The following is an 11,730-nucleotide window of genomic DNA, read 5'->3' as shown; positions in this document are numbered from 1 at the left end:
CCGCTCCCCTCGTCTGTCTCCGTTTGGGGTTGGTCGCCGTTGTTACGAAATACATTTTCGGGGGGTGAGGGGAAGGGAGATGAGGTTTTCTTTTAGTTGGGATTCCTTCTCATCCTTTCCAGTGTCGGGGGGGCAGAGTGTTGATAGCATTTTTGCCATGCCACACAGCATAGTGTTATACAAGCAAAGAATTTTGGCTAAAATCCAAAAAACATTACCCAGGAAAAAAGGCAAACTGTGAGTGAGACTCGATCGTTTGTTGTTCTTCTGTGAAAAGACTTGGAAATCGTCGTAGGACAGTTCAAGTTATGATTTTTCCCTTTTTTTGTTGTTGTTTTTTTTTCTTTTTTTTTTTTTTTTTACCCCCCATTCATACATGTAACTGTTATTTTTGCAAACAAGACAGTCTTGAGTTAGATGAAAAAGTTAATAAACAAAATGGCGACTCCAATATTTAGTAAGATCACCATGACTACCAAGATGGGAGCTGAGCCCTGCAAGAGAAAGAGAAGGAGAGGAGTTAGAAGGAGCCCAAAGCACGGCAGATCCTCACCCCTCCTGCTGGGATGTCTGCTGTCCCATGAGAGAATGCCCCATGGTGAGAATGCCACGTGGGTCCCAGCGAGCACACCCACTGCACCCATCAATCACAGCATTATTTGCTCATGGACTCTGCCTGGGTCGTGCACGTAGGAAATCTGGCTTTAGAGAAGAAGACCTGAGAGCAGTTGATTACCCGAGGTGGTAAAGGAAAAAAGAAGGAACAAAAAGTGGCTGGGTTGGGTCTTACAGCTGTTGGGGATGGTTTGGAGGAGCCTCCTAAGGCTGCTTTCCAATGAACGCGGTTGTTGTACACACATCCTGCTGATGGCAAAGGCCAGCGGCCCAGTGTGCATCAAGGCAATGTTTGAGACAGATCTAACGATCTTTTCTGAGCTCCACAGCAACGTTCTTGGGGGCTACATGGGAAACATCCCAGTGTGGATGGCACACACAGTGGGAGCAGTGGGAGCGCCTGCCTGGGGCAGCACTTCCAGGCTGCAATGTGCACTGCATGAGCTGCTTCTCTCAATCCCCTTTGCAGCTGCCAAGGGTGTTGTGGCTTCTGGACCCCAATGGGGCTATGGGAAGGGACTACAGCACATCCACTGTCCTGAAGTGTTAGTGGGGCCAGCAGGCGTGCGTGCAGGAAGGTGGCAGCTATTTCTCAGTGTCGCTGCATCCTCGTCTATTCTCGCTGCTGCGGAGCTGTGCCAGCTCTAAGCGCCCGCCGTGGTGCAGGTGGTTCCTCTGTGCTTTAACAGAGCCTCTGTGCCCACCCAGGTGGCACGGGGCAGGGTCGGGCACGGAGCAAGGAAATCCTTGCACCACTGTGCAGCGCTGCTGGAAGCTGCAGCGTGCCGGACGCGGCGGGTTCCTCCTCTGAGCAATCTGATTCAGTTCGCACTGGGAGTGGGTGGGAGCGAGGATGCTGGAGCTTGCTGGAAAGGCAAAGCTGTAGCTTAGCAACGGGGTCAGAGGGAGCCGAGAGGAGGGAGGGATGGCAGAGAGCGGCTGCTGGCAGCCAGGTACCCCCGCCTGGCTGCTCCCAGCCACCTCCGCCTGCGCCGCCTGAGCTTGGGAGCCACAACCCGGCCCCACTGCTGCCAGGCGCTGCGGTGCGCGATTTCCTTTTGGGGTTTTAGCTTCGTTTCAGAAGATTACTGGGTTTTGCGGTTTCTGAGCTCGTGTTCATGCAATAACAGATTGCGAGCGATTATAACGCTGTCATTGTTTCTGTTGGCAGAGCACCGCGGGGACACAAAGGGCGTTTGGTTCCCTCCACCTCGCAGCCGGGGCTGCTCCCTGGCACGCTGACATCGGGTCCACGCACAGCTCCGTGTGCCTCCCAAAGGGCAGTGACCATTTCTACCCCTGCTCTGCCCATGAGATCGCCTTGATGACACGCATGCAGGATGCAAACTTATCCAGCAGAGCCGTGAGGCCGTGATGCTCTGGGTGCTCTCTCCTCCTGCCCTGACATTTGAGCTTAGTCCTCTCCTGGGGATAGACCCGGTGGTCTGCCTGAGATTACAGCCCTTTGGTACCTGGGGGCTGGGATGGGATTTATATGGGTGTGCCCTCATCCAGAGAGATGTGGGAGTCAACCAACCGAGCACTGAGTGCACACCCGCTGGCACCAGAAGCACCTGGGTCCCCGTGCATGAGTGTTCTGCTCCAATCTGCACCTGTTTGCATCTTGCATTTCAGGGCAGAGCCAAGAAGCTACTCTTGCTTTGCCACTGCATAGCTGGGCTCTTCCACGTTTGCCAGCAAAAGCAAACCTCGGAAATAGGAGGAGCGGGGAGGGAGGGCCCTTTGCAGGCTGAACAGCTCAAATCCAGCAGTGCCACACCTGCAGCTTCTGCATCCTCTCCCCTCCCAGCAGCAGTCCCAGGGCCGGTGCCCCCTGGCCCCACAGTGCATCCCCTAGCAGGGGCTGGAGCCCTGTCTGCAGCAGCTTCCCACATAAGCGGCTCTGGGACATCGAAGCTTCTGTTTTAGCTCCAATTACGAATCCTGCTGCACTTCTCAATGCTTACATCTGGCTTATTTCTAGCTCGTGAAGTCTTTGTGTCTTCGCCTTGCTCAGAGCAAGCAGTCACCCTTCTCCCTCTGGATGGCAGGGGTGTCCCGAGAGATGTCTCATCAGCTCCTGAGCCGAGATTTCTTTTTCCTCATCGTGGGATGATGGCAAATTTCATCAGCTTTATAATAAGATCCCCAGGCTCCATTGTGGGAAGAGGAAAACACCTGCCAAGGATGGGCCAGGTGTGCAGGTACCAGCAGGTGATGGAGCTCCTGCACCTCCAGGAATGAAAGAGCCGAAACACAGATCCCAGCCCTTGGCAATGCCAAAATGCAAACAGCCCCTCCTTATGGCCCAGCAGTAGTTAGCAGTGCTCACTATGAATGCTTTTCTATCACTTTGGGGCATCTTTTGCCAGTTCCCACCACGGCACCACCACTCCTGCCCCATTGCTTTGTTTGTGTGTTCCGTTGTTTGTTTTTTTTTCTCCTTTAGCTGTTGTGTAGCAACTTGACTCTTACTGGGAACACATGGGACAGCTGGTTTACAAATTAATTATGCCACCACCATATTTAAGTATTAACAATCCATTATTATCAGTTATCGCAGGGCACAAGCTCTGTCTCTGCCATGGAAACCACCATGCAGGTTACCTAGGAATCCCTTTGGGATCTATTAAGTGTAATTACTAAGGACTCGGATCAGCAAAAAGCATAGGGGCATTGTTTTCCAGCCTCAGCACTACGAGAGATGCTGAAAACTTAGCAGCCGGGCGACATTTGTGCTGAATTGTCACCTAACTGCCAGCAATGGGATGCGGTGACACAGCTCAGCAAGGGGAGCAGGGGGTTGGGGGGGAGGTGGGGGGGCTGGCTTTGCTCAGAGGGCAATGGGTTCAGGGTCTTGGTGCTCTTTCAGTCAGGAGGTGGCATTTGGCCCCAGCTTTCTCAGAGCTGGAAGGGATGCGGAGCGGGCTCTGAGCAGGGTGTGGGATGGAGAAGGGAGCTGCACCCCTCAGCTCCACCCAAGGGCCCTGATGTGGAGCAGGTGGGACAGGGGCACTGCCAGGTTCAGCGTCACATCGCTCTCTGAACGTCATTTGTCTGGCGTTGGTGTTAGTAAAGCCTGCAGTGTCTGCACGTGGAAGAAATCAGAGGAAGAACAGATGAAAGAAGCAAGAAACCCAAACTTGGTGCAAGCAGCAGCTCGTGCACGCACTGCAGTCCGTCCCTGTGCCAGCAGCTGCCCCCCAAGGGTGATGGCCCCCAGGTGTGAGCAGGGCTGTGCTCCTCCTTACTCCCCTGCAATTACAGCTCGTGATTGTTTGCAGGTGTGTGTGTGCTGGGCTGTGCCCAGCTGGGGTTGGGCTGCAAACCTGCAGGGAGTTTATTTAGATGAGGTGAGGGAAGCACGAAAACGACCACGTTAGGAGAGCCAGGAGGGCTCCTGGTGGGAAGGAAAGGGAGAGAGAAAGGAAGGAAAAACCTCAGAGAGAAAGTGGAGAGGACACGGGGCTTGGCTCTAGGGATGCCCGCCAAAGAGCATCCCCGGGTGGTTCTGTACGCAGCACCCAGAGATGCAGGCGGAGCTTTGCCATCCGCTGTTTTAGCCAAAACTGGGGGCTGGGGGGGGTCCCTGCTCTCTGCCTTCCCCACGCCGCCGCGGTGCGGCTCCGGCAGAGCCGGCTGCACATTGGCTGCCTCCTCCCTGCTCTCCCCAGCGACAGGGAAACCTGCTCGGAATACATGGGTGGGAAATGCGCAGGCAGCGGGCGGGGGGATGCTGCAGCTCCTGCGTCCTCCTGCCTGGCGCGGGGGGGGTTCTGCCATCCATAACCCCGCAGACTGTTCGCAGACCTCGTGCCCGGCCCCCCCCTCCCCTCCCCCGGGGTCTGCTCGCCCTTTGCGATAAGAGGCCATGCCATCGGCACGGGCTGCGACCGCGGGGATTGCATCTGATAAAGGAATGAGATGCCAGGAGAGGCTGGGGCATTTTTTTGGCTGCTGCCCCGCACTCAGGCTTTCTCAATGGGATGAGATGGGGGGGATTTTGAAGGGCTGAGCACCGAGCCTGCTCGCATCCCGCTGCCTTCTGTCTGAATACCCGCGGTGCCCCTAAATGGGGACAGGTAGACGGGGCCCCTTCCCACAGCCGTGCTGGGGACCATGGGAAGCATTCCCATTCCTTTTTGGGGGCTGCAGATATTCGGCACCTGCAGAAAAGGGTTATGTTCTCTTTTTTTTTTCTTTTCCCCTCAGTCCTAAAAATACAGCCAATGGATAAAAGGAGCTGCTGGCGTCTTAGGAACCTTTCTCCTTCCAGCAGCTCAGCAATTCCCTTCTTCTCTTCTCATTTTAGACCATCTCAAAGGCTCCAGGAACCCGCTCAGACACAGGCTTGAGCTCAGTGCCTCGTGGCTCTCATGGACACTGATGTCCATGTTTGTCCCTTAACCCGACAACGCCGGTCCTAATGCATTGCTCTGTGCTTTCACAGAATGGAAACCAAGGGAACCCCAGCTCCAAAGGGCTGAGAGGAAGGGGCAGGCGAGGTCACGGTAGTGCTGGCAGGAGGGGACACGGGGGTGGCACCAGGCAGCCCCTGCTCACCGCCCCGCGCTGCTGCCCGGCCGCTGCAGCCGCCCCTGCTAGCACGCTGCTGTTCCCGCTAGAACAAATTGTTGCTGGCATTGTGGGTTATTTAAATCTGCATATTATCCCTTCCTCTGTATTACATTAGCTTCCTCCCAAACCTCCGCCATCTGTTCCACCCTCGGTTATGAATGTGAGAAAACTGAACATGCTGCTTCGCAGCTACAGCGCTGAGAAGGACGGCGCGCAGCCTAATGGCTGTTCTGGGCGCCGTCCGGCATTCGCCCCAAATTGCCATCGCTGCCTTAGCTTCTGTGCATCCGAAGCTGCAGCTCAGCGGTGCGTGCTCATCCTGGGGAGCTCTGGTTTTGCCAGCTTGGCAAGCTGCGCCCTGCGGCGCGCTCCACCAGCAGACACGCTGCCTTCAGCTCCTCTGAAATGCTGTGTGGGTGCTTCAGAGCCTGCGCTGAAGCTTGCAGGATGGATGGGAAGGCAGAAAGCTACAGGGCTGCGTGTGGGGGTGATTTATCGCCGCAGGCCTGTAGCATCCCGGCTGCTCACGGGCTGAGATGGCACTGCTTCCTTCTCCCACCCGTTTGCTCCCATCCGCTGGCAGCACGGGACACATCCAGCCCTGCCCTGTTCAGTGAGGGGATGTTTGGAGCGGTGCTGACTTCCCCACCGCCCCCATCAGACCACCAGCTCCTCGCCCAGCACTGCAAAACACCGGGGGGAAGGGAGGCAGCTGCTTTCGGTGTGAGTCCTGCAATCACCACACACAATGGCTGGGAAGGACCTGGGAAATCGCAGGGCTCAGCTTCATCCAAGCTGGACCCAAGCTGTAGATGCCCAAGCTGCTCTCGCACCACCTTCTCCCTCACAGCCACTAGGGAATCAATCCCAGGCCTCAACTCACCAGCGGTGGCTAATGGCTCACCCCTGCCTCTTCTGCTTGAATTTAAGCCCATTAATTCAGTTCAAGAACAGATTATTGCCTTCTACGTTGCAGCAGCAGTGTTATACGTTTGAAGACGGCTTTGTCCCCTCTTCTCTAGCCTGAACAACTCCAGCTCTTCCCAGCGGCCATCTCCAATGAGCCTCTGTCCTCCCAAAATGAAGAACCCACAGATGTCCCATGGGCTGTTATCAAAGTCCCACAAGCTGAGCTCCTGCTAGAAGCGCGCTCATGCTCTTCTCCCTGACTTGCAGAGCTCCTTGCTAGCCCATCACTCTCGCTGTAGTTGCCCATTGCTTTCCCTGCCTGAATTGTGTCCGCCTGCCTGCACGGACTGAGTGCAACCCATTTGCAAGACACCCTGCTCCACCTGGTTCAGGTCCCTGGTACAATGTGGTGACAAGGCCACTGCTGCAGGTCAATGCAATGCCCAACCAGCACAACTTGAGCAGAAATGCCTCATCACACTCTTGGGTCACATCACGCTCTTGGATCATGTCATGCTCTTGGGACATGTCGCAAACTGGAGTTATCCATCACCCTTGGGTCACGTCATGCTCTTGGGTCACGTTGCACCCTCAGGTCAATGTCACACCCTTGGGTCATGTCATGCCCCGGACCAGCATGAAGTTCTGTTGCTAAAACCCAAGAAGGAAGCATCACCAAAGCCCCCACTGTCCCCACACCTTTGCCCCAGGTGAATGCTCCATGCCCACCAGCTCACGTGTTCTTATTGCTGGCCCCCAGGGATAGGTCACAATGCTCAGACTTCCCTGCTTGCATCCTCCAGTGATAAAACCACTGTTCCCACCCAGAGAATCTGCAGAGGAAACCCGCATCCCCTTCCAGCAGGTACCCTAATGCAGCAAGGGAGAACGGAGGGGAGATTCCAGGCACAGACACGCAGCAATTCAGGGCTCACCGCAGTCCCACAGCAGCTCAGCACCGGCTTTCTCAGCCAGATCTCAACACACAATTTTGCCTACTTACCGTACTGGATTTGAGCGCATCCCCACTGTCCTCTTCAGATTCTAGTGCAACAGGTAAGGATTTCTGTGGCGGGGAGAAGGTTAAGTCCCACCTTAGTAGCCGGGGCTCAGCTTTGTCCCCGAATCTCAGGTTTTCCAGTTTCTGCACCGTAGGCTCGGCAGAGGAAGCTGGCCTGAAATTCTCTTTGTTCTGGGACTTAGACCTCAGTCTCTGAACCCCGAAGCCCCGCTCTTCCGCGCGGTGGTCGTCAGCCACGCTCCTGCAGGCTCCCCCCTTGCTATAGTGTCTTTTTTGGGTGTGAATCTCTTGCATATAAGAATCCATCCTCATGAGGGGCTTCATCTCCATCTCATAATTGCTCATCTTCTCCTCGTCTAGCTCAAGCAGCTTGGAGCTCCCTGAGCTGTGGTTGTGGGACCTGTGGTGGGAAGTCCAAGAAACCGTGGCTGGGGAATCTGTCCACCTCTCTCTTTGCTTGTGGTTGGAGGCCGAGTGTTTGTGCCCTCCGCTCCGCCCTCGGTAGTCTTCAGGGACGTTGGCCGACCCGCTGCGCAGCGTCCCGCTTCGCACGCCGCGCGTCCCGCCCGCCTTCTCTTCGCTCCAGCTGTTGGGTCGCAAGTAGTCCCCGCCACGCCCCTCCAGCAACATCTGGATCTCCCCACCCCTCTCTTCGTCCACCGAGACCTGCCTGGAGAAGTGGGCGCTCTTGGTCCTGCAGGAAGGGCCCAGCGGCGGCGTGGAGGAGGGGCTGGCGGGGAAGCTCTGCAGAGGACTGTCCTCGGGGGTCAGGTCGGACGGCGTCGTCCCTTTCCGGTAGAGCTCGGGGCTCTCTTGCTGCAGCGGCGTGCCCGTGGAGAGGACCTCAATGTCGTCGCTCGAGTTTTGGCGCTTGGGTCTCTGGCATTCGAGCCCTTTTCAGGGAGTGGTTGGGGTGGGGTTGGAAAAGAGAGAGGGAGGAAAGGAAACTGGATTATTTCTGTTCTTTTTTATTTTATTTTTTTTTAATGACAAAGAGGAGGGATGAGCGTTGGGCGGCGGGGAAGCTACAGGGCCGGGTCAAGACCGCAGCAGAGAGAGCGCCGTGCACACCTCGTGCTACCAGACCGAGAGCAAAGGCACCACGCGTCGAGCCCAAGGAACACCAGCTGGCTTCTCCCTGGGGATGGGCCCTCCAGGGGCAGCTGAGTGTCTTCTGCAGGCGGCCAGCCAGCGAGAAGCACGACGCTTCTCCAGACAACTGAAAAACTCTTGAGTTGTATTAATCCTTCACGAGACACTAAGTGATTTCGAAGGGGTGCAAGCCACCAGTGGTTAAGTCTCGTTTTACCCTCTCAACGCATAGCTGTACTCAGCTAAAGCCGTGCAAAATTACATGAATAATTTGATAAATATATTAACTGCCTAATGCCCCTGAAATGCATCTAATTGCAATTGCTATGGCTCGACAAGAAATGAGTCTCAAAAAGAAGGACTCCATTTCTTACCATGGTTTAAAAATAAACGCTCGGAAGCGCCCGCTCTAATCTCTCTGCTTTTGCTGAGCTATTTTCCCTCGTGCAACTTCTTGGGGAGCCGTCCCCGTGCCCCCCGTGATGCGATCCGGGTACGCACAGGAGATGCTGATGGATGTCCCCCTGGAGGACTTGTGGGGGAGGCCAACAGGAGCAGGGCTGCTTGGAATTTTCCTGCTGAAGTAATTTCTCAATGGGAAACAGGGCTCCTAATACGTTTTCTTTTCTGCATTGTTTGCCACAGGAAATTCTGTTTGTGTTTTGGGACAGTACTCAAATAGCTCAGTCTTAGCTGGTTCCCTGTGAGTCTGTGGGAGAATGGGTTTCCCAGGGTTTGTCCTCTGGGCAATCCTTGTACCGGTGGGAAACGAAGTGAAGGAGAAAGGTGGAGCTCACTGCTCTGTTCTCATGCAGAATAACTCCCTGAGAGCTTTCTGGGGAAAACACAGGCAGGTGGGCTTGTGGCTGCTGGGGAGATGTTCCAGCTCCATGCCCTCCTGGCTCACATGTGGGAAACTGAGGTGGGGAGGGAATTAATGGCTAGTATGGGAAAGCTGCTTGTATGGCTTGGATGCAGCCAGCTGTTGGTGTGGGCTCTCTGGACTCTCTGGACTGTAGAATCATTCAGGTTGGAAAAGACCACTAAGAGCACCCACCCTACTATATCCACCGCCCATGTCCCTCAGTGCCACATCTCTGTGGTTCTGGATCACCTCCAGGGACAGTGACCCCACCGCTCCCTGGGCAGCCTGTGCCAGAGCCTGACCACTCGTTCAGAGGAAGAAATTGTTCCTAATATCCAACCTGAACCTCCCCTGGTGCAACTTAGGGCCGTTTTTTCCCATCCTCTTGAGCATCCCTGCTTGTCTCAGGCTTTGAGCAGTCTTCCCCTGTTCAGGTCTCCAGGGTTGTCAGTGGAGATGCAAGGACTTGAACGCTTCCCACCAGCTCCAACCACGCCAAAGCCCTACCATGCTCCAGCATCCTCCCCCTAGGATCACAGAATCATTAAGGTTGGAGAAGACCACTATGTTCAAGTCCAACCGCTGACCCATCCCCGTCATGCCCACTAAGCAAGTCCCTCTATCCTCACCCCACCTTAAATCTTCCCCACCCAGACCTGCAATGAGCTGTGCTATTTCTGGTTCTCCATCCCCAGTGTTGTGCAGCCCCAGCCGGGGCTCAGGGCCGGGCAGCAATGCAGGGCCATGGGCTGCAATTTGTGGAGGAATATGACAGATGCACGGTGCAGTCCTGCCGGCTTTCGGCACCCAAGGATGTTCAACAACTATTCTGCTCTAAAATTAGCCGGAGAGCACGTGATGTTCCTGGAAGAACCGTTGTGAGAGCGCTACGGAGGATGCGGAGCATCAAAACTGGATTTCCAGCAGGAGGATTAAGGCAGCCGTGCCCGGCCGTGGCATCTTCAAGGAGAGCACGTGCCCCAGGGTTCCCCACATCTTAGGTGGTGTGTTTGTTCTTTAATGTGCTCTAAATGGAAGCGCCTTCCCCGCTTCTCTCACGCATGACCCACCAAGGGGTGAGCGCCAGAAGCACCAGCCCCACCACCAGCTGTGCCCCACGTCCTCGTCCGGCAGCTAGTAAAAAACGCATTACCTAAAAACATCTTTCCAAGAGGTGTTTTAAAACAGCCAAGAGGAAACGGAGATGAAGAATATCTCAGGGCTGAGGAAGCCCCAGGGACCACAGAGCCCAGTGAAAAAGCTCCGATCTCCGACAAACAAATTGGAGGTCTGCAGGTGGAGGGGAGCTGAGGGCTGTTGGAGCAGGGCTGTGCTTTCTACCAGTAAAAATGGGGCTATGCAGGGCTCTGCAGCGTCCCCACTGCATGTGCTGATGAGGTCGAGAGATCCCCTCTGCCTGGGGAGCAGCACCCCGACGTGAGTCACCGGCACCAGCCCTCGAGCAATTAAGGGGAATGAGTAATCTTCAGTTAAAGAGCTGGAGAGGGGAGAAAATAATGACAGACGCCTCCTAATGAGGGTTCGGTGCAGGAAAAGTTTTGAATAAAGCCATTCACATACATTAATTACTATGTTAATTATTGCTGCGGGAACTTGGATCTCTCCTTCTCACCCTGTGGGCTGCGCATCCCTGGCTTCCTCCTTCCAGAGCCCTTCCTGAGAGCAAACTGCTCTGCTGGGCACCGCCTGCTGCCCCACACCTGGAACAAACCTCACCCCTCCATGGGCAAAACTTGGTAAAAACCACCGAGAAATGCTGGAAATGCCAGAGGGGAGCATGGCTCTGTGTGCGTGTAAATGCATGCAAAGCCATTGGGCAAAACCTGAGCGTGTGTTCCTTGATGCCTTTGCAGTGAAGGACCACGTAACACACGCTTACAAAGCCCAAACATTCAAAAGCAACCATGAACCAGGCTCTCGAAGGCATGGGGATAAAACAGCGAGCACCTATGGGATCATCTGAATTTGCACATTGCTTTTGGAGCCCTTGTGTTTTGTTTTCTGGGCAACCCTCTGTGCAGGGCTCATTTTTGCCAGTTCTATTTGCGAACCCTGACAGGGGAGACACACAACGTGGGGCCGTGCAGCGGGGCATCACGCACTGACCGTTTTCCCTGTGCTGGAAGGAAGGCGAAAACTCTTTGGCAGTGATCCTGGCGATGCGCGCTTCCTCCTGGGCTTTCTGCGCCGCTGTCACGGCCGCCTCCGCCTTGGCCCGGGAGTGGGAGGTCCTGCAAGGCAAGCAGAGAGACAGGGACGTGAGCAGAGGGCCACGGCACTGCTTGGGGTCTCCCTTGGTCCCCCCAAACCCAACCAAAAGGGTTTGGGCAGAGCTGTGCCCGGTGGTGTTAATGCGTCGCCGCTTTGCGTTCTCAGCTCCCAGCAGCTGTGATAGTGGAGATCTTCAGTGGGGACTCAGCACTGCACAAAGGGCTGCGTGAAAGGCACGGTGAAGCCTTTGATCTGCAAAGCATCCCCACGCCTCGGCACAGCCCTGCGCACCAGCTGCCAAAATCTCCATCCTGCATCTCCAGGCTGAGCCCTAAAGCAAACCCTGCAACCTGAAGGCAAGGAAAGCAGGCAAAGCAAGGCAGGGAGAAACCCCGAAGAGCACCCAGCAAATCCCAAG

General features: G+C 55.4%; 1 protein-coding gene across 1 annotated transcript in view; it reads right to left on the bottom strand.

Annotated features, from left to right (window-relative positions):
- The window catches only part of JPH3 (junctophilin 3), a gene marked incomplete at its 5' end in the record, with an annotated part of 28,537 nt that continues 17,133 nt past the window's right edge, over positions 327 to 11,730 (bottom strand). The window contains 3 exon segments of the mRNA XM_021408475.1: positions 327 to 494; positions 7,106 to 8,016; positions 11,208 to 11,332. Coding sequence (XP_021264150.1) covers positions 414 to 494; positions 7,106 to 8,016; positions 11,208 to 11,332 — 1,117 coding nt within the window.

This window comes from Numida meleagris, chromosome 10 (assembly GCF_002078875.1).
Source record: "Numida meleagris isolate 19003 breed g44 Domestic line chromosome 10, NumMel1.0, whole genome shotgun sequence".
In the NCBI taxonomy this organism is placed as follows: domain Eukaryota; kingdom Metazoa; phylum Chordata; class Aves; order Galliformes; family Numididae; genus Numida; species Numida meleagris.
This window is presented reverse-complemented; position numbering and strand designations above follow the sequence as displayed.